Below are 24,158 nucleotides of genomic sequence, written 5' to 3'. Positions count from 1 at the left end.
TGCTACATATATAGCTAGAGCCACAAGTTCCACCATGTGTTTTCTTTGGTGGTATAGTCCTAAGGAGCTCTGTGGGTATTGATTAGTTCATATTGATGTTGCTCCTATGGGACTTCAGTCCCCTTCAGCTCCCTGGGTATTTCTCTGGCTCCTTCATTGGGGACCTTTGTTCTCTGTCCAATGGAATACTGTGAGCATCTACTTCTGTATTTGCCAGGCACTTGCAGAACCTTGCAGGAGACAGCTATATCAGGCTCCTGTTGGCAATGGCCCTTCTTTCAAAGTTAAGGCTTATCTCTAGTGAAAAATATAGGGCTAGGGTAAAGACATTTGCTTTGCTCTTTACAATACAGATGACCTGAGTCCCATTCTGGGGATGCATAATTTATATAGAGTTGACCTTACTCCCAAAATTTGTTCTCTCATCCCCACACATGCACTGTGGTCCATGTGTGTAACCATATAGCCTCACAAACACAACCAAAAGAAAGGTTAATAAAATCAAAACATGACTAAGTGCATGTATTAAGAGAAGCCAGGGGCTGGGACATGACTAAAGTTGACTGATACTGATGCAGTTATATTACAGGGCAACCAACATTCACAATAGCAGATGTCCAAGGCTGAACCTTTTCAAAACAGGATGTGGAAATTAATTCCAGAAATAATTAGAGGAGGGATGCACAAAGGGTGATGAATTTGAGAAGTAAGATGGGAAGGACTGTACCTCCTGTAAAATCCAATTAATGGGGAGGAGGAAGAGAGGACTTGCACTCAGGGCTATAGAATGAATGTTTCATGCTCAGTGGGGCACCTGTCAATTTGTCTGGGTTGGCAACTGACTTTGTAAGAGCCTCTCACTGAGTCGCCAGAGCAGGAGAAATGAATGCCCACAGTACTTAACATATCTCAGGCCTTTTCAAAAATGGAGGTGCAAATTAAGAGGAATTGAGGCATTTTCTTTCACTCTTTCCACATGCTGGTCAGAACTCCATCCCCATTCATGGCCCTAAACCTGAAGGAATAATATGAGCTGCGCACACAAGCAGGAGCAATCATCTCACAGCACCTGGTTTGTCTCTTCTGGCTTTGGGAGCAGTGAAAACTTTGAACCAACATGGAGTTCCAGCACTGAATGAGCAACTAGACCACACCTAGACTGAAANTGNTTGATTGTTTCTCCTGCTACAACTCATCCTCTATTGAAAACTAAAACATGTCAGTACTCTAAAGACAGACTTAGGCCTCTTTATCTGTTTCTCTTCCCTATGTTCCACATTGACTGTATCCCTCTCTTCTGCTTTGCTTCAGTACTCATTTCAACTGTGGCATATCTAGACTTCTACCCCTTTTTAGTAAAGTAGTATGAGGTGAACATCCACCATAATGTTCCAAAGCAGGCATAGACACTTCGTTACTATGTCAAGCCTACAGCCACACTTACTCCTCTGCCCACAAAAACTCTCTTGACCTGTCTTAGTTCTCTCATTGTTGCTATGACAAAATACCCTGACAAGGGCAATATATAAAAAGAAGAGTTTATTTTAGCTCACAGTTCAANGTACAATCTATTCTGGTGGGGAAGTCAGTTTGAAGCAGTTGGGCATTTCATCCACAGCCAAGAAGCAGAGAAGAGTGTATGAATGCACACACAAATCCCTCACAGGTGTGCTCAGAGGCCTTTCCCCCTGGGGATTCCTATTTGTCAAGTTGACATCAGGAACCCCCACAAACTCTGAGCTTGGGATGACAGAGCTTTAAGGAACTAGTCCTTCCTTCTACAGGATACACACTAAACCTGATTCCTANCCCCCAAGACTTGTCTGCTGAATGTTAGTGTTACTGACAATTTGTGTGTGTGTCTGTGTCTGTGTGTGTACATGTACACACAGACACACACACACACACACCCACAAACCTTAAGTTAAATCATAATGGTTACTAGCAGCACCACTGTCTTGTCTATGTGTACAATTTCTGTCCTATTATCTCCAACCTGCAAAGAAATCTGGCAACCGCAAGCAACAAGTACTTCTTATTGATGATTCATCTAGCTCAACACAGCCNTGCTGTGAGTTCTCCCACTGCTCTCTGTCGTCTACAATCTATGTCTTGTAATGTATACATTCTATGNCTTCCTCTTTTCAATTGCCATGCTGCCTGTAGTTGTCCCAGGACCCAGTCCTTTCCTAGCTGATATCTCTAATGGCTCATTACATCCTATTACTTTAGGGAAACTTTAGACTTGGAAGTTTTGGTTTCACCTACTTAAAATTCTTAAAAGTTCTTATGATTATTTACTAATTCATTATTGTTTGNGTATATGATATGTGTCTGTGTTTAAGTGTGCATATATGAATGTCATTGTGNGCATGTGCAGGTCAGAGAGTCATTTTGGGAATTAATTCTCTGTTTCAGCTGTGTGATCTAGAGGACAAGCTTGGGTTGTCTGAGTTCACTGAGTCTTCTCATTAGCACTCAGATCTCACGTGTATTTTATTATTGTTGTAGTTTCATTTATTTTTAAAATGTATTTGTTTACTTAACAATGCACATGCATGTGTGTTTTTGTGCATGCATAAGTGTGTGTGTGTGTAAGAGAGAGTGAGTGAGATAGAGAGAAAAAGAGGGAGGGAGGGAGAGAGAGAGAGAGAGAGAGAGAGAGAGAGAGAGAGAGAGAGAGAGAGAGAGAGAATTTGTGTCTGCATGAGATGGTGCTCTTGGGATCGTCAGAGGACTACTTGTGGGACTTGGTTCTTAATTTTCTTCCTCCTCTACGCTGATCATGGTTCTCAGGTGGCAGTCTTGGTGGAAAGTGTCCTAACTTGCTCAGCCATCTTGCCAGTGTACCTTCACAGGTTTTAAAATAACTACGTGAAAATATAAGTTATAGTATAATATTTTGTGTAAAAATTTTTGGCTTGAATTAAGTACCTGAAATAGGAGCTGGAAAGATTGATTGCTCAGTGGTTAAGGGAACTTGACATTTTTGTAGAGGAACTTGGTTTGATTCCCAGCACTCACATGGTAGCTTACAGCATGTGTCATTGAGTTCCAGGGGATCTTTTATGGTCACCATTGGAGAAACATGGAATAGACACATGCAGGCAAAACACTCATAGACACAAAATAAAAATAAACATATTCTTTAAAAATACCTAAGTTAAATAATGCTGTAGCAAAGAAATTAAAGCTTTCTTTTGGCCATCCATTGGACTGAGCATAGGACCCCCAATGAAAGAGCTAGAGAAAGGACCCAAGGAGCTGAAGGGGTTTGCAGCCCCATAGGAGGAGGAACAATGTGAACCAACCAGTACCCCCAGAACTCCCAGGAACTAAACCACCAACCAAAGAGCACACATGGTGGGACTCATGGTTCCATCTGCATATGCAGCAGAGGATGGCCTAGTCTGACATCAGTGGGAGGAGAGAGTGGGGGAATGCCAGGGTTAGGAAGAGGGAATGGGTATGTTGGTGAGCAGGGGGAGTGGGGAGGGGATAGGAGAGTGGTTTTTTTGGAGGACAAACCAGGAAAGGGGATAACACTTGAAATGTAAATAAAGAAAATATCCAATTAAAAAAAAAAAAGAAAAAAAAGCATTCTTTTAGAAGGACAAAAAAAAATATTCATCTACACTAAAATATGACTGAAGTGTTGACTGAATTTACCTTCATTTCTGCATTTTCTCCCTTTGGTTTTTTTTGACACTATAAAGTTATTTATTAACTATATACATAATATGTCCCCTATAAAACGTACAAGTAGATCACTAAAAAGTCTTATCCAGTAAACACTTTCTTCAATACAGAATATACAAAGTCCATTGGGATAACAGCTGTCTGCCTCAAAATAATCTAATTATAGCACCCAGGGTCTGCTTTAAAGTTATTTTGGGTATTACCTATTTGCTTGACAGAGCCAAGAGTTTAACAACTTAAATCTTACTCTAGTATATTAATCACTGCACAATAGATCAGCTTATCACAGGTTTTCTTCATTATTTGTAGTAATGGGATACAACAAATACTAGATACTTTTAAATGGCAGTCAACCATAAAATTACTTTTCTTTGATAGTATATTGGGTTTTATAATTACACTAGGATATGAATGGTATAAAATATTATCATAATACACCTCAAGTTAATGAGGTCATACTGTTATGATTCACTAGATTGCACTCAGTAGGTTTTACTAAATAAGGAATCTGTTCTCTTCTCCAATTATCCAGTGTGTTTTGCACACAGTAAGGGTTCAATAAATATCCGTTGAACATACTGTCTACACAGGAGTTGAGAAGAGATGGGCCCTCATGGGTGGATATCAAATATTAAGTGGAATTAGCCTGCGAAGGAGTAGTTAGATGTAAACTGTATGTAGTATACAAGTAAATAAACTCAGATGCCAACTAAACAAACAGTTAAGCAGAAAATACTGGCACTGGAATAAACAAAGGCAAGACTTGCCAACATTGTCATTAAGTGGAACTGACTTTTAAGAGATAACCAGGAAAAACTTTGTATTAGATCATACCTTTACCATCCACTTTTAAGTTGAGATAGACCAAGAGAGGTACTGTTAGAGACTATGACTGTCTTCCTTGATGTTCAGACATCCTAGTTTCCAGTAACTTATCATGGATCGGCTACCCATGAGTCAATATAAACCTGTTCATATTTAGGGATTAGTTTCCACAAGTACAAAGTTGAATTTCCTTTTATTTGTCCTAAAATGCTTACTTTCAAACTTGAAGGGACTTCAATTATTCCATGTAGTTTTTGATAATTCTTTTATCTTTTCAGACCAGAGTCAAAATATTCGTCCAGTATTCATACTGCAGCACCTTCCACCCACCCTTTGGTTGCTTGAACTGCCCTTCTTTGGTTCTTTTTTCCGCTTTCAGATCATTCTTGAAGTGTAGTAAGCAGAACTGTACTGGGTATTCCAGCTGCAGTTTGGTCTAACATTTTCGGAATGGCTTCGGCTACACCGTGGTCTTCCAGTGGGTCTACTGTTTCTAGGCTGTAAGATCTCCTATAGTTATAATCAAAGGAGCGACTCCTTGATCTTTTTCTTTCATAACTTCGGCTTTGAGAGCGTCTATATCGGTCATAATCGTCATATCATGAAGAACTGTATACATTCCTCCCTTCCTTGGCTTTCATTTGATTTGGTGACTTCCGATCCCCCTGTGCGAACTGGATTTCAATATGATGCCCACAAATCCATTTTCTGTCCAAATTATGTAAAGTGTCTTCAGCATCACGAACATCCTCAAATTGAACATATGCAAATCCTCCTGGACGATGAGTGTAGAAATCAAGTGGAACATAAACATCAACTATTGGACCATAACGACCAAATTCCCGACGTTAAATCTTCAGACCTGGTGTCGAAGGAACAGAGACGTGTTGGGGGGGGGCTATCAGGACATGGCGGTATCGGGACATGGCGGCAGCGGCGGTCTCCCTTTGGTTTTTTGAAACAGGGTTTTTCTGTGTAACCACCCTGGCTGTCCTGTAATTCATTCTGTAAACCAGGTTGGCCTGGAACTCACAGCGATGGCATGTGCTACTATTTGCCTGACTTATTTAAAAATTTTTTAAAAATTATTGTCTAGATTTTAGGGTGACTATAAACATTAACAATGTCTATAAAACATTTAGTAAAGAGCTTAGAATATAACCATAATCAGAACAACATCTGTTAGTAGTAGAATCCTAGCAATCAGGGAGCCACATTGAATATCAGAGTGTGTTTTATACTTAAGAAAAGAAACAAGTTTTTCTTTTCAATAAAAGCAAGCTTACCTTTTGAAATAAACTTAAATTGAAAATCTATTTTGTTTCCCACATCAATATACTTCACAAGATTAAGGGACATAAAATCAAGACTATCTTCTTGAATCCAATAATTACATGGTCTTGAACTTATGCTCCAATTCCGTCCGCCAGCCGTGCCAAAGTTGTATAAGAACCAAGAACCTGTTAGAAACTTCAGTTTTGATTTTATTGTTTGAGGCATAGTAGCCAAGGCAGAAGCAGTCCATTTATCTGTAATGTTTAAGATCAGGAAGCTGCTATAGCCAGGTATTAACACAGACTTTTCTACATCTGTAGATTTAAGCTGATGCAGGGGACCTGAAGATAATATAGAGAAGATATCATATGGAGGAGACAGTTAATGTTCATTAAGCAAGTGTGATCATAATTAACAAATGTTTCATGGATATTTAAAATAATGATCATAGCCTCAGAACATTTTCCAAACTTCAGTTACAACTAAATTACAGTATTTTATAGAAAGGTCATTAAGAATTTGTCATATGCAAAGCTATCTGTTAATGTTTACTTTACAATCATTGTATAAAATTCTCAGCAGAAATGCTGGAGAGATGGGTCAGTGCTGGAGGCCAGCCCCAGTGGAGGATCTTCTTTCTTGTTGGTTCTTCTTGAGGCAGCAGAAGGGAAAGTGAAACAGCAGAGGGTGACTTGGTCTTACGAGATACAGGGATAAGACTTTGTCTTAAGAGATATTTAGGGTTTCTGTATAGTAAAAAGTTTGCTTATCTAAGTCTACATTACTATTCTACTGTAGCTGACCTGCCTTCTCTGTTCCTCTGAGGCCAGAAACTGCAGTCTCTGGCACTTAGCATCTCATCCTAAAACAGCAGGAGATTGAGTAAAAGATTAATCCCTGGAGGTTTTTCCCTTTTGTCCTGATGCCTTTTGCTTGTTGGGCTAGTGGGAAGTTTGGAGCGATAAACTTATATTGAACCAGGAGTGTTATATAATAACACTCAAAGAAGGAAAAGCTTTTACATAAGCAAATATGCATAAACTCATGTAAGTTCATATACAGATTCACACATGCTCATTTATACATTTCTATTAAAACCAGTTGGGCCAAAATTGCATGCATCCTCACAGTTACATACTTACACACACACACACACATGCATACATTCTCACAATTACATACTTACACACACATCCATTCTTACGTACACATATGGAGCAAAGACCAAGCACTTGTGCAGAAAGAACTCACTCATTCTGGTTGAAAAATAAATTCCAGTCTTTATTGCATAGTGAAAAAACAAAGCTTCTACCCTTTTAATGTGAAATGAATTAAACCTAAGTTTGTAAGAAAAAAAGCTTTGTTACTTTTAATAAGACTAAGCCTGCCTTGTTATTAAGAAAGACCTGTTCTTTCCCATGGTAAGGAGAAGCCTGCCTACTCTCTGCTCTCTGCAGCTTCTTCTTTTTTCCTCTTTCCCTCTGCATTCTACACATTGCTCTCTTAGTTTTTTTTTATTTTTTTAACCTATAATTTCTAAGTTAGTCCACTCTGCATTCTCCTTCTAATATTGCTCTTTCCTCCTGGTCTGAAGTCAAAATAATGCTCTCTTTTTTTTTAAATTTATTTATTATTATTTTCTTTATTTACATTTCAAATGCTATCCTGAAAGTTCCCTATACCCCACCCCCGCCCTGCTCCCCTACCCACCCACTCCCACTACTTGGCCCTGGCCTTCCCCTGTGCTGGGTCATATAAAGTTTACAAGACCAAGGGGCCTCTCTTCCCAATGATGACTGATTAGGCCATCTTCGGCTACATATGCAGCTAGAGACACGAGCTCAGGGGGTACTGGTTAGTTCATATTGTTGTTGCACCTAGAGGGTTGCATCCCCCTTCAGCTCCTTGGGTACTTTCTCTAGCTCCTCCATTGGGGGCCCTGTGTTCCATCCAATAGCTGACTTTGAGCATCCACTTCTGAGTTTTCCAGGCACTGAATGCTCTAACTCCTAATGCTTTTTCTCCTAATGCTGTGCCTATAAGTTCTTCTTGAGTTCAGCTCTGTCTAAAAACTTCTCAGCTCAGTTCATCTCTCAGCTCAGTTCATCTCTCAGCTCAGTTCATCTCTCAACTCAGTACGTCTCTCAGCTCAGTTCATCTCTCAGCTCAGTCCTGACTCTTCTCTTTGTCCTCAGCACTTAGACATCTTTCAGAATATATGATTACATGTAAAAAGTTCACACACACACACAAAAAATCAAATCATAAATTGAAATAGAAGTTTACAACTGAGAATATTTATATGCATATCCATTAGGAATAATTATCTGGCTAAACATCCAACACCTGTCACAGATCTACAGGTTCAGTGAAGATTTAAAACCATAACTAAGTTATTAGTGAAGTTTTGTATAGATAAACACAGTCAATATTTTATCTTCTGCCCTAGCACCTATAATAAATCATTAGTTTCCTTTTTATGACCTTTGGTTAATTGTTTTATAACCTCTTTGAATGTGTTCTGAGTAGGAGAAATTCTGGTTACTGTCTAAGAGCAATTAACTGGTGACACTTGAGAGACTGACAGAGTTCTCATTGCAGTTTTGACTATCAGAAAAGGATCTAATAATAGTCCCACTATAAAAGAGCTTATAAAATCACTGATATAACTTTAGGAATTCTTATAGGATCATCATTAAGACCAAAGAAGTCATCTATTTGTCTATATAGCATCACTACAAGACAGTATACCTTCATAGATCTGCAGAGATCTGCTCCAAAGGGGTGTACTATTTCTTAGTGATTGTTATATATGTTTAATAATAACAGGAAAAGCATATTAATAGCAGGAATGAACAGTCCACATACATATATGAAAGCAAATAGGCATACCCATTAGCTAAAAGACATAAACCAAGACACAATTTTGCAGGAAAAAAAAACCCCACAGACAAAAGAATCTACCTTCTCTCCTTTCCCCCTCCTTCTTTACCTATCTTTCCTATCCTCCTTCTTGTTCTTTTTTTTTTCATTCTTTGTGAATAATAAATACTTACACTTCCTATTTAAAAGATAGGAAGTGTAAAATAAAAGATTTATTATGTTTATTTTTGTTTTCATTGTATGTATGTAAGTGTACCACAAACATAGTGGTACTATCAGAGAAAGAAAAGAATTTCACAACCCCTGAGACTAGAGATACAAATGGTTGTATGTAGGGTTAGTGGGGTCCTGTGTCTGTTCTGCTACAGAGCTTGGACTGAACTTACCCCACCCCATTGCTGGATGGGTATGGTGCTATGGAAAGCTGCAGGACACTGATCTGGGGGTGGGGAAGCACAGTCTATGGTCCCGGGGGCAGCCAGAGCTGGCTTGGGGGTCTCTGGGCCTGCAGGAAGGCCAGGGCTATCTGGTTCTCAGGCTCTTGGGCACCCAGGCACCAAGAGGAGCCACAGAGGAGCTGAAAACTGAGCGGGGGGCTCATGGGCTGGAGCTAGCCCAGGGCCAAGGGGTAAGAGAGGGGAGCTCTGGCTTGACTGAGTGGGCAGGAGTCCTTGACTTGTTGGTGGGCAGCTGGTTTGGCTTGGTGGTCATAGCTGGGAGCACAGAGAGGCCTTGTATGGGAGATTAGAGGGGGCTGTATAGGTGAAGGCCTTCTCTATGGCTCCCCACAGTGGATCCTGGTGAAAAGAGAAAGTCTATGGTTTTAAGGCATTTATTTTCATGTCCAAAAGGGGATGAATCAAACCGTAACCTTACACTTTTCAGGGTGGACCTGAGGTTAAATACCTTTTGCAGGGAGGAATGTCTGGGAAGGAAAGCATAATTGACTAAGCCTTTCAGGTCTTTATGAACCTCATTAAAATGGAGATCTGGCTTGAGCTTACATGACCTGTGGTCATGTGCTCTACCTGTGGGTGTTGCCCTTATGTGACTGATGGGAACAAATCTATGGAGGGCTGGGGCCTCATGTCAGAAGCCTAGTGTCTGGGAACCAGGCAAAATGCCTGCCATCATTTTAGGGTCACTGGCATTTCTATCCTTAGATCAACCAAGAACCAGGCTGCTTTTCATGATCTTATAGTTGTGAACTACCATGTGAGGGCTGGGAATCAAACCTGGCTCCTCTATAAGAGCATCAAATGCTTTTAACTGCAGAGCTAACTTTACAGCCCTGGACTTCAAATTAAAACCATACCATGAATCATATCACATTAAGAAAAGAGAAGAGGATGGAGAAATATTATTCTGAGGCTCACCCTGCCTTCTAATAAGAGAAATCTGACAGAGAGAGAGAGAGAGAGAGAGAGAGAGAGAGAGAGAGAGAGAGAGAGAGAGAGAGAGAAAGTTCAAAATTTAAGCCTTCTGGCCAACACCTTCTGCCAGGGCAGATCACCCATTTCACTGCTCTCCTGAAGACAGCACAGCCTGAAAGCACCCCAGGGGCTATGCTGCATGCAGGGCAACTGACCCAACAATCTGAAAACTTCCCCGGAGTTCTGCTGCACACAGGGCAACAGAACCCACAGTCTGAAGGCCTCCCTGGAGAATAGCTGCACACAGGGCAACAGCTTGACTACTCCTCTGAAGATCCAACAGTAGTCTGAAAGTCTCCCAGAAGATCTACTGCAGCCAGGGGAACAGATCAGCAGCTTCTTTACCCCTATGAAGACCCTACAGTCTGAAGCCTCACAGAAGAGCCACTGCAGCCAGATCAACAGATCACCAGCATACATGTCCCTCTGAAGACTCTACAGTTGGAAGGCCACACAGGAGGTCAGTGCCACAGGCCTACTAGGAGACCTGAAGGAACCCAGGGCCAGAAGAAGCAGGCTCCAGACAGAGACACCCAGATCAGCAAACACCAGATAGGGAGAGGCAAGCACAAGACAATAAGCAGCAGTATACTTTGGCATCATCAGAACCCAGTTCTCCTACATAGCAAGCCCTGGACATACCAACACACCTGAAAATCAGGATCAAAGATTCTATTTCATAAAAATAATAGATCTCTTTAGGAGAATAAAAATAACTCACTGAAAGAAACACAGGAAAACACAGGTAAATAGGTAGAAACATTTAAAAAGGAAACAAATAAATCCCTTAAAGAAATATAGGAAAACCCAGACGAAGGAATTGAACAAAGCGGCCCAAGACCTAAAGGTGGAAGTAGAAACAATAAAGAAAATAAAAATGGAGGCAACTCTTGAAATGAAAAACCTAGGAAAAATGTCAGGAATTACAGTTGTAAGGATCACCAACAGAATACAAGAGATAGAAGAAAGAATCTCAGGTGTAGAAGATACCTTAGAAGATATTGACACAACTGACAAAGAAAATTTAAAAGATAAAAAACTCCTAACTCAAAACATCCAGGAAATTCAGGACAAAATGAAAATACCAAATCTAAGAATAGTATACCAAATCTAAGATGCCCAGCTCCAAGACCCGAAGACATCTTCAACAAAATCATAGAAGAAAACTTCCCCAACCTAAAGAGATGGTCATAAATGTACAAGAAGCCTATAGAAAACCAAAGAAATTGGACCAGAAAAGAAAATTCATCACATAATGATCAAAATACTAAATATACCGAATGAAGAGAGAATATTAAAAGTTGCAAGGGAAAAGGGCCAAGTAATGTATAAAAACAAAATTTTAAGAATTACATCAGACTTCTCAACACAGACACTAGAAGACAGAAGCGCCTGAACATAGGTCAAAAATACCAGCCCAGGCTATTATACCAAGCAAAATTATCAATCAACATAGATGGAGAAAACAAAATATTTCAGGACAATACCAAATTCAAAAACAATCCAGCCCTGTAGAGGATTCTAGAAGGAAAACACCAACACAAGAAGGATACCTACACCAAAGAAAAAACAAGATAGTAATCATCTCACAAAAAAGCCAAAAGGAGAGAATCACATGCACATAATGTCACCTACAAAAACAATCATAACAGGAACTAACAATCATCTGTCTTTAATATCCCTCAAAATTAATGGACTCAACTCACCAATAAAAAGACATAAGCAAACAAAGTGGATATGCAAACAGGATTCAGCATTTTGCTGCATACAAGAAACACACTTCAATTACCAAGACAGATACTACCTTAGAGTAAAAGGCTGGAAAATAGTCTTCCAAGAAAATTGTCCCAAGAAACAAGCTAGAGTTGTCATGAAATATCAAATAAAATAGATTTTCAACCAAAAGTTATTAATCAAGATGAGAAAGAACACTTCATAGTCATCAAAGGAAAAATCCACCAAGAGAAAGTCTCAATTCTGAACATCTATGCACCAAATGCAAGGGCACCCACTTTCATAAAAGAAACTTTACTAAAGATCAAAACATACATTGAAATCCACACAAAAATAGTGGGAGATTTCAACACCCCACTCTCAGTAATGGACAGGATATTGAAACAAAAACTAAACAGAGACAGAGTAAAATTAATGAAGATTATGAATCAAATGAATTTAACAGATATCTGCAGAACATTTCATCCTAAAACAAAAGAATACACCTTCTCAGCACCTCATGGTACCTTCTCCAAAATTGACCATATAACCGGTCACAAAAGAAGCCTCAACCAATACAAAAATATTGTAATAATCCCATGCATCCTTTCAGATCACCTTGGCCTAAGACTGGTATTCAATAATGACAAAAATAACAAATATCCCACATACCCATGAAGCTGAACAGTTACCTACTCAATGACAACATGGTCAGGGAAGAAATAAAGAAGTTAAAGACTTCCTGGAATTCAGTGACAATGAAAGCACAGCATACTCTTATGGGACACAATGAAAGCAGTGTTAATAGGAAAATTCATAGCACTAAGTGCCCTGGTAAAGAAATTGGAGAGATCCTACACTCTCAACTTAACAGCACACCTGAGGCCTTCAGAACAAAAAGAAGCAAACAGCATCCTTTGCCTTACAGAAGCTTTGCAATTTTATGAGGTCCCATTTGTCAATTCTTGATCTTACAGCACAAGACATTAGTATTCTGTTCAGGAATTTTTCCCCTGTGCCCATATCTTCCAGGCTCTTCCCCACTTTCTCCTCTATATTATTTGTGAATATTGTGAAGGGTGTTGTTTCCCTAATTTCTTTCTCAGCCTGATTATCCTTTGTGTAGAGAAAGGCCACTGATTTGCTTGAATTAATTTTATATCCAGCTACTTCACTGAAGTTGTTTATCAGGTTTAGGAGTTCTCTGATAGACTTTTTAGGGTCACTTATATATACTATCATATCATCTGCAAATAGTGATATTTTGACTTCTTCCTTTCTGATTTGTATCCATTTGACTTCCTTTTGTTGTCTAATTGCTCTGGCTTGGACCTCAAGAACTATATTGAATAAGTAGGGAGAGAGTGGGCAGCCTTGTGTAGTCCCTGATTTTCATAGGATTGCTTCAAGTTTCTCTCCATTTTGTTTGATGTTGACTACTGATTTGCTGTAGATTGCTTTTATTATGTTTAGTTATGGGCCTTGAGTTCCTGATCTTTCCAAGACTTTTACCATGAAGGGGCATTGAATTTTGTCAAATGCTTCCTCAGCACCTAATATGATGATTATACTGTTTTTTTTTTCACTCAACCAATGGACAAAAGCAGCTAACCCCTGTTGTTAAATTAGGGAAGGCTGAAAGAAGCTGAGCAGAATGGTAATCCTGTAGGAGAACCAGCAGTCTCAATTAATCTGGACCCTCAAGATCTCTCAAACACTGGACCACAAGACAGACAGCATACACCAGCTGATTCGAGGCCCCCAACACACTTACAATAGAGGTCTTCCAGGTCTGTGTTCATTCAGGAACGATGCACCTAACCCTTAAGAGACTAGAGACCCCAGGGAGTTTAGCAGTTAGGTAGGGTGGAGGACGGGGGCATACATGTGTAGACAGAGGTGTGTGGAAGAAGTGTATGATGTGGAGCAATCAGAAGGTGGATGGGGAGTGGGGAATGGAATATGGAATATAAAAAATAAAATAATTTAATAAAAATGATAAAAATGGCATTTAGAACTAAACAGAGAATTCACAACAGACGAATCTCAAATGGATGAGAAACATTTAAGGAAATGTTCAAAGTTTTTGGTGATCAGGGAAATGCAAATAAAAATGATGCTGAGATTCCTCTTCATACCAGTCAGAAACAATAGGATGAATACCTCAGATGACAGCACATGGTGGTGAGGATGTGAAGAAAGAGTAATGCTCTTCCATTGCTGGTAGGATTGCAAACTGGTACAACCACTCTGGAAATCAATATAGAGGTTCCTCATAGAACTAGAAATAGATCTACCTGAAGATCCATCTATACCACTCTTGAGCATATACACAAAAGATGCTCCATAGGGGCATGTGTTCCACTATGTTCATAGCAGCCCTATTTGTGATAGTCAAAAGCTGGAAACAACCCAGATGTCCCACAGCAGAAGAATGGATACAGAAAATGTGCTTCATTTACACAATGGAATACTACTCAGGTATTAAGAACCAGAACATCATGAGTTTTACAGACAAGTCGATGGAACTAAAAATACTTTGTGAGTGAGGTGACCTTGACACAAAAGGACATGCATGGTGTATACTGACTTATTAGTGGATATTAGCGAGAAACTACAGCATAACCATTCTACAATCCAGAGCCAAGGGAGCCAAAGAATAAGGAGGTAAGATGGTTGAATCTTTCACAAAAGGGGAAATAAAATAGATATGGGGGGTATATGCAGGGAGGAAAATGAGTGGGAGAGGGGATGGGGAGAAGAGCAGGGTGGGGGATAAGTTTTAAAGAGAGTGAGGGACACAGAATAGAAATCAGAGGTTGGAGTCAGACAAGTATCATCTCCAGGTTGTGCCAGAGACCTAGGACAGGGGTGGGAGGAGATCCCAGGTTGTCTATGGGGGCAACTCTACCAAGACTACTAGCACTTGTGGATGATATGCAAGAAGTGGCTACTTTTTGTAGCCAGGTAGGATTCCCAGTAGAAAGACAGGGATAACAATCAGCTCACATAACCTTTGACCCAAAATATATATATCTGGCCTTCAAGATGTGCAGGGGAAAAGATAGAGCAGAGAAAGTGGGAATGGTCAACCAACGACTGACCCAAACTGAGACCCATCATATGGACAAATACCAATCCCTGACACTATTAATGATACTCTATTATGTTTGCAGAAATGAGCCTAGCATAACTTTCCTCTGAGAGGCTCCACCTAACACCCAATGGAAACAGATGTAAACCACAGCCAAACATTAGATGGATCTAAGGGAGTCTTATGGAAGAGTTGGGGGAAGGATTGAGGGACCCAAAGAGGACAGGGACTCTGCATGAAGACCAACAGTGTCAACTAACTTGGACCCTTGGGGGTTCTCAGAGTCTAAACCACCAACCAAAGATTGAGCATGGGCTGGACCTATCCCCCAAACCCTCCTATATGTGACAGATGTGCAGCTTGGTCTTCATGTGGGTTCACTAACAGCTGGAGCAGTGGCTGGCCATGAATCTGTTGTTTCCCTGTGGATCCTGATTCCCTAACTGGGCTGCCTTGTCTGGCCTTAGTAGGAGAGCATGCACTTAGTCCTACAGAGAAATGAGGTGTTTGGGGGGGGGAGGGGTGTTGAGGATTTAAGAGGATGATTCATATTGGAATGTAAAATGAAGAGAGAGGGAGAGAGAGAGAGAGAGAGAGAGAGAGAGAGAGAGAGAGAGAGAAGAGATTAAATGAGACAGTTGGGATATTAGAGTTGTAAATAGGATCTGGAAAGAATTTTGGAAGAGAAACAAAATATGTATTATATGTTTTTTTCAATGGAAACAAACAAAACAGCTTCTTATTGTGTAACTGAGTCTCACTCTGAATTCATGGCTCTTTTGTCTCTGAGTCCCAAGTGGTAGGGCTCAGAGGTGAACCACCTAGTGGCATTCAGCTTTATTCATTCTTTCTCTCTTTTTACCTCCCTCTTTTTGTACTGGAGCATGCTTGGCAGATGCAGGTTTAGGAATTGTGTAAGTAATAGGAACCTAAAATTTAACATGGTCCCCCACCTACTGACTTGCCTTCATGTGGTTCCTCTGCTTTCCTCTATGGTTTGTCTATATTACCTGCCCACGCACAGAAGACTAGGTGATCTTGTTCAAACAGAGTCACAACAGGTCCTTTTCTAGTAAAACAAACAAACAAAAACTCTAAAACCTTCTTACATTACTCAGAGTAAAACCTAAATCCTTCATTAAATTAACAAAACTAATTATATGAAGTTGTGTGTGTTTGTGTATGTGAGTATAGGTGCTCTCAGAGAATAGAGGCATTGTATTCCCTGGATTTCGAGTTCCAGGCTGTTCTGAGTACCTGGGAATGGTGCTGAGAACTGAACTTGGGTCTTCCACGAATGCAGTAAATACTTTTTTATTATTGAGCCACCCATCTAGCCCCAAATCCTATTAACTTCTATTGTATATCTATCATTAATAATTAGAAACAAATATCCGTTACGATAGAGATTCAAATACCTTTTGTTTGTTTTGTTTTTCAAGACAGGGTTTCTCTGTGTATCCCTGGTTGTTCTGGAACTCACTCTGTAGACCAGGATCACATCAAACTCATAGGGGTCTGCCTCCTTCTGGCTCACAAATGCTGTGAGTAAAGACATATGCTACCACTGCCCAGTTCAAATTTATTTTTATTATGTAGGGAAATTTTTCAATAATTTTTGAAAGAAAATTACACAAGTTACCAGGAACCTTCAGGCTTGGAGTGGATTTAAAGGAGACACAAAGTAGAACTCTGATGTGGCTTTAAAGACTGAATGTCTCCAGATGTTCCAGCTCTCTATACTGAATGCTGATGATAACTTTTAAAATGTCCTAAAAACATTCTTGCTAGTTCTGAGGGTTGAAATCCCTGGCTTAGGGGATTACATAATACATCATCACATGGGAAAAAGTTCATCACAAGTTTACAGATAAATTATAATCATAAATTAAATAAGAAGTTATCAACAAAGAATATTTACATGCATGTCCATTAGGAGTAATTATCTGGCTAAGCATTTATCACCTCTCATAGCTCCAGAGGTTCATGAAAAGTCAAACATCATTAACTAAGTTATTAGTGAAGTTTTGTATAGATAGATAAACACAGTCAATATTTTATCTTCTGTTCTATCACCTATAATTAATTGTTAGCTCCCTTTTTATGACTTTTGGTTAATGGTCTTACAACATCTTGGAATGTGCTCTGAGTAGTAGAATGTCTGCTTAATATTTAAGAGGCAATTAACTGGTGACACATGGGAGACTGGCAGAGTTCTCATTACAGTTTTGACTCTCATAAAAGGATCTAATAAGCAGTCCCACTATAATAGAGCCTAGTAAATACTGATATAATTTTAGGAATTTTTATAGGATCATCATTAAGAATTAAGACATCACCTATTTGTCTATATAGCATCACTACAAGACAGTACATCTTCATTGCTTTGCAGAGATCTACTCAAAAGTGGGGGCTAATACCTAGTGATTGTTATATGTGTGATAATACCAGAAAAAGCATAATTAATATCAGCAATTTTTCCTAAAAGGATTTTCTTCTGGGCCTTGCCTACCAAAATTCTATCATAGATTTTAATCTAAGGTGAAGTCATCTCAGGAAGATCACCTGCGATTTATTAGCTTGTTGGCTCCTGACAAGTCTCACCCTATATCCTTGGGTAGCTTGGAACTGGATATCTATACTAGATTGCCCTGTAACTTACAAAGATATCCCTGCCTCAGCCTTTGACTCCTATCTGCTAGGATTAAAGGTATTGCACCATCATTCCTGACCTCTTTTTATAAAGAGTTTTAAAATATTTCATTCAAAATGTATTTTTCATTGACAAAAAAATCCCATTTCTCTTACTTTTTCTGAGCACTGTTCAAAATAAAATAAGTCTCACTGTAATAAATAACAAACACTACTTATTGAAAATATATTAATGAAGTTGTAAGTATATTCTTTTACATTATGAATAAATGGTCCTGTAAATTAAGTATCTGTAATCTTCGCTTGATCTCCAGTTGGACTAGAATTTGGTAATAAGGATAGTATTGAAATGGTAGAGTATTTGTCTAATATATACAAGATTTAGGTTCAATCTTCCAGGAAAACACACACACACACACACACACATGTCTACACATTCTCACATTCATACATATACATACACACACAAACATACATACACAAACACACATACACAAACATGTACCTACACATTCACAAACACAGGTACACACACACAAACATACAGACACATATATCATCACACATAAATATACACACACATACACACATATACACCCATAGCCACAAAAACACATGCAAAACACATATATACATATGCACATATACACAGACACATCTATAAGCACATACTACACATACATACACATACACTTATACATATGCATACACATACAATTCACATATACACTCATATTAAAACTATTACATTAAAAAGAAACACATAATCTTCCCAAAATGTAACTTTTAATTTTTGAAGCCAACAGAGATAGGTTATATTTTTATACTTACTTCTTGATAGAATCTTAATTGTGTAGTATAAATTTCCAGAATATGAAATTTCAAGATCACTAAGTAAACAAGGGCTGTCCTTTGAGTCCTCCATCCCAAAAGGGATTATTACGTCTGTGTGAATAGATGTCTGAAATCCCACAGGCTCAGTTTTATGTATATATACATTTTGGATATAACCAAGTCCACTTTTACTAAAAACAATTCAACAAACATAAATGAATGGATATCCAAGTGGCTTAAAAGAACAGGCACAATAATGTGTAATTTAAAAATAAAATATACCAATGTTAGGATGGATAATAGCAATATACCAGCTAACAAATGACTATTTTTCCATCAGTTGTTCAAATTTTTTAGTTGTTGTCAAAATGGCATATACAACATAATTTTTCACACTGCAAGTAAATGTTATCTATACATGTGTCTATCTATTTATATATCTATATCATTGTTTAGTGCTGGGGATCAAACGTAGAACTTCATGAAGGTTAGACAAATGCTAAATCTCCATCCTACAAATATTTTTAAATGTCAGCTTTCAAAAGAGATGGTAATTGAATGGAAATAGATGTACATTCAATATTAACGTGAATATAAATTAAGAAAAGTTTCATAGAAAGCATTACATCACTTCACCTTTGAATGAAAAAAAGAAAAAAAGAACAAAAGAAAGAAAAGAAAAGAAAAATAGGAAATGACTGCTCCTAGGTCTGGTGGAAGGGAAAGTTCATTGTAGGTAAGATGAAGAGAATAGCCAAGGGCATCTGGAAGAGTGCAGACTAAAGATGGCCATAAAAGGAGGGGATGGGGAGAAAGAAGAGGGAGCAAGCAAAGCGGTGTGAGGTAAGGTGCTGAAGAGAGAGAGAGAGACAGAGACAGAGACAGAGACAGAGACAGAGACAGAGACAGAGAGACAGAGAGAGACAGAGACAGAGAGAAACAGAGACAGAGAGAAACAGAGAGACAGAAACAAATAGACACAGACACAGACAGATGGAGACACAGAGATACAGAGGTGTGAGGTAAGGTGGGGAGGGTTTGGAATCTCAGGGCTGCAGAGATGGATTCAGGCAGATGCACATACATGTATGCATGCACATACACACACACACACACACACAGAACAAAAGCAAGAGCTAGAAAGACAGAAAGAAAAAGAAAGCGCGGCACATGTGCACGCACATGCACACACACACACACACACACACACACACAAGTAGATGGCAAGTAAGCACAGAAAAAGCAATACAGTCATTCATCATCAGGGAATGGGAAGTGAAAAATAACAGAAAGTGACAAAATAACAAAACCCTAACACTAACCATGCCAAATGCTGGCCAGATATGACAGAAATTCTAATTTATTGCTGGTGGCAATGTAGAAAGGTCTGGCAAGTTAGGCAGTTTATTTAATCTCAAAAATTCTTTTATGCAGTATTTCTAGGTATTTACCTAAATGAACTGAAAAGATATGTCTATACCAAAACCTGCAGGTAGATACCAATAGCACTTTGTTCATTGGGAGCAGCTGGAATGTCTTTTATTTGGTGAATAGGTTGGGGCTGGGGTAATACTCAGTATTTAACAACACTGTGTGCTCTTTTAGAGTACCTGGTTTGGCCCCCAACAAAGCAGCTCACAAACACATGTAACTCCACTTATGGGGGATTCAATGCTCTTTTCTAGCCTCCATGGGCACTGAATGAATATATAAAATAATACATACCAATACATAAAATAATAAAAATAAATTTAAAATATGGGTAAATAGTTTAAAATGTCATCTAACCAGACATGGAATATTATACATCAATAAATAATTATCAAGTCAATAGAAGACAATAAGAGTCTGTGACTGGAGCTGATCCTGTGGCACAGCATTTCATACCAAAAAAACCACCAAGAGAGAGCAGGTCTCCCAGGAGTACTAACAAACCAGCTTGCAGCAGGGACAAGCCATAAATCAGAGACAGCAAGATCAGCTACCACCAGAGATAACCAAATGGCGAGAGGCAAGGGCAAGAACATAAGCAACAGAAACCAAGGCTATTTGGCATAATCAGAAAGCAGTTCTCCTACCACAGTGAGCCCTGGATACCCCAACACATCAGAAAAGCAAGGCTCAGCTTCAAAAATCACAACTCATGATGATGATAGGGGACCTTAAGAAAGACATAAATAGCTCTCTTAAAGAAATACAGGAAAATGCAGGGAATCAGCTAGAAGCCCTTAAAGAGGAAACACAAAAATCCCTTAAAGATTTACAGGAAAACACAACCAAACCAGTGAAGGAATTGAACAAAACAATCCAGAATATAAACGTGGAAATAGAAATAATAAAGAAATCATAAAGGGAGACAACCCTGGAAATAGTACCTGGGAAAGAGATAGGAAGTCATAGATCTAAGTATCACCAACAGAATACAAGAGATAGAAGAGAATCTCGGGGGCAGAAGATACCATAGAAAACATTGACACAAAAGTCAAAGAAAATGCAAAATGCAAAAAAACTCCTAACCCAAAACATCCAGGAAATCCAGGACACAGTGAGAAGACCTAACCTAAGGATAATAGGTATAAAAGAGAGAAAAGATTCCCAACTTAAAGGGCCAGTAAATATCTTAAAATTATAGAAGAAAACTTCCCTAACCTAAAGAAAGAGATACCTATGAACATACAAGAGGCCTACAGAACTCCAAATAGATTGGACCAGAGAAGAAATTCCTCCTGTCACATAATAGTCAAAACACCAAATGCACAAAACAAAGAAAGAATATAAAAAACAGTAAGAGAAAAAAGGTAACATATAAAGGCAGACTTGTCAGATTTACACCAGACTTCTCACCAGAGACTATGAAAAGTAGAAGATCCTGGGCAGATATTATACAGATCCTAAGAGAACACAAATGCTAGCCCAGGTTACTATACCCAACAAAACTCTCAATTACCATAGATGGAGAAACCAAGATATTCCATAACAAACAAATTTATACAATATCTTTCCACCCACATACATAAAAGAAACTTTAGTAAAGCTCAAAGCACATATCACACCCCACACTGTAATAGTGGGAGACTTTAACACCCCACTCTCATCAATGGACAGATAATAGAAACAGAGACACAGTGAAACTAGCAGAAGTCATGAATCAAATGGATGTAACAGATATTTATAGAACATTTTATCCTAAAGCAAAAGAATATACCTTCTTCTCAGCAACTCATGGTACCTTCTTCAAAACTGATTATTTAATTGGTCACAGAACAAGCCTCAACAGAAAAAAGAAGATTGAAATAATCTCATGCATCCTATCATACCACCATGGAATGAGGCTGGTCTTCAATAGCAACAAATACTACAGAAAGCCCACATACACATGGAAGCTGAACAATGCCCTACTCAATGATAACCTGGTCAAGGAAGAAATAAAGAAATTAAAAACTCTTTAGAATTTAATGAAAATGAAGGCACAACATACCAAATCTTATGGGACATCATGAAAGCACTGATAAGATGAATACTCGGCTCTGAGTGCCTCCAAAAAAACCTCCAAAAAACAAAAAAAAAAAACCCAAAAAACTGGAGAGAGCATACACTAGCAGCATAACAGGATACCTGAAAGCTCTAGAACACAAAGATGCAAATACACCAAAAAGGAGCAGAGGGCAGAAAATACTCAAACTCAAAGCTGAAATCAACCAAGTAGAAACAAAAAGAACTATACAAAGAATCAACAAAACCAAGAGCTAGTTCTTTGAGAAAAGCAGCAAGATAGATAAAACTTTAGCCAAGCTAACCAGAGGGCAAAGAGACAGAATCCAAATTAACAAAATCAAAATGNAAAGGGAGATAAAACAACAGAAAATGAGGAAATTCAAAAAAATCATCAGGTCCTACTACAAAAGCCTATATTCAACAAAACTGGAAAATCTGGATGAAATGCACATTTTTCTAGACAGATATCAAATACCAAAGTTAATTCAGGACCAGATAAGCCATTTACCAGTTCCATTACCCCTAAAGAAGTAGAAGCATTCATTAGAAGTTTCCCAATCAAAAAGAGCCCAGGACCAGATGGGTTTAGTGGAGAATTCTATGAGACCTTTAAAAAAGAACTAATACCAATACTCTTCCAACTATTCCACAAAATAAAAACAGAAAGAACACTACCCAATTCATTCTATGAAGTCCCAATTACACTTCATATTCTACCTTGGAGATGAAACATTTTCTGTTTAATCAGGAACCTGTCACAATTTCCTTTCATAAGAATTTTTTTTCTACTTCTATCATGTTTAATGTTCCAAAGAGAGTTTAAAAACTGGTTGAGTGCATATTACTTTTAGCTTCAGAAGATTTCATGTATATTTAAGAGGAATTTTACTATTGTAAATTATTTTAATGACTTAAAAATGCTTAATCACTGATTTCCAGAGTGGTCGTACCAGCTTGCAATCCCACCAGCAATGGAGGAGTGTTCCTCTTTCTCCACATCCTTACCAGCATCTGCTGTCACCTGATTTTTCGATCTTAGCCATTCTGACTGGTGTGAGGTGGAATCTCAGGGTTCTTTTGATTTACATTTCCCTGATGATTAAGGAAGTTGAACATTTTTTCAGGTGCTTCTCAGCCATTCAGTATTCGTCAATTGAGAATTCTTTTTAGCTCTGTACCCCATTTTTTAAACAGGGTTATTTGGTTTTCCGGAATCTAATTATATATATATGATTGGTATAGATCTTGTCCCTATCTGTTGGTGGCCTTGTTTTCTTATTGACAGGTCCTTTGCCTTACAGAAGCTTTGCAATTTTATGAGGTACCATTTGTCGATACTTGATCTTACACCACAAGCCATTGCTGTTCTGTTTAAGAATTTTTTTCCCTGTGCCCATATCTTCGAGGCTCTTTCCCCACTTTCTCCTCTATAAGATTCAGTGTCTCTGCTTTTATGTGGAGTTCCTTGATCCACTTAGACTTGAGCTTTGTACAAGGAAATAAGAATGGATCAATTTGTATTCTTCTACATGATAGCCATCAGTTGAGTCAGCACCATTTGTTGAAAATTCTGTCCTTTTTTCCATTGGATGGTTTTGGCTCCTTTGTCAAAGATCAAGTGACCATAGGTGTGTGGGTTCATTTCTGGGTCTTCAATTTGATTCCATTCATCTACCTGTCTGTTGCTGTACCAGTACTATGCAAGCAAATCAGTTTGATTGTTCCTCAGAAAATTGGACATAGAACTAGTAGAAGATGCAGCAATACTGCTCCTGGGCATATACCCAGGAAATGTTCCAACTTGTAATAAGGACACATGCTCTACTATGTTGGTAGCAGCCTTATTTATAATAGCCAGAAGATGGAAAGACCCAAGATGTCCCTCAACATAGGAATGGATACAGAAAATGTACATTTACACAATGGAGTACTACTCAGCTATTAAAAACAATGAATTTATGCACTTCTTAGGCAAATGGATGGATCTGCAGGATATCATCCTGAATGAGGTAACCCAATCACAAAAGAACAAACATGATATGCACTCACTGATATGTGGATATTAGCCCAGAAACTTAGAATACCCAAGATACAATTTGCAAAACTCATGAAACTCAAGAAGAAGGAAGACCAAAGTGTAGATACTTCGTTCTTTCTTATAAAGGGGAACAAAATACCCATAGAAGGAGTTACAGAGACAAAGTTTGGAGCTGGGACAGAAAGAAGGACTATCCAGAGACTGCCCCACCCAGGGA

General features: G+C 38.6%; 1 protein-coding gene across 1 annotated transcript in view; it reads right to left on the bottom strand.

Moving 5' to 3' along the window:
* Catsperb (cation channel sperm associated auxiliary subunit beta) overlaps nt 1–24,158 on the bottom strand; it is a 171,255-nt gene that overhangs the window by 31,084 nt on the left and 116,013 nt on the right. Inside the window, exons 17-18 of the mRNA XM_021201432.1 lie at nt 18,406–18,599; nt 5,811–6,140 (exon numbers count right to left, since the gene is read on the bottom strand). Of these exons, the coding sequence (XP_021057091.1) occupies nt 5,811–6,140; nt 18,406–18,599 (524 nt within the window). The remainder of the gene's footprint in view (nt 1–5,810; nt 6,141–18,405; nt 18,600–24,158) is intronic.

This window comes from Mus pahari, chromosome 7, assembly GCF_900095145.1.
Source record: "Mus pahari chromosome 7, PAHARI_EIJ_v1.1, whole genome shotgun sequence".
In the NCBI taxonomy this organism is placed as follows: domain Eukaryota; kingdom Metazoa; phylum Chordata; class Mammalia; order Rodentia; family Muridae; genus Mus; species Mus pahari.
This window is presented reverse-complemented; position numbering and strand designations above follow the sequence as displayed.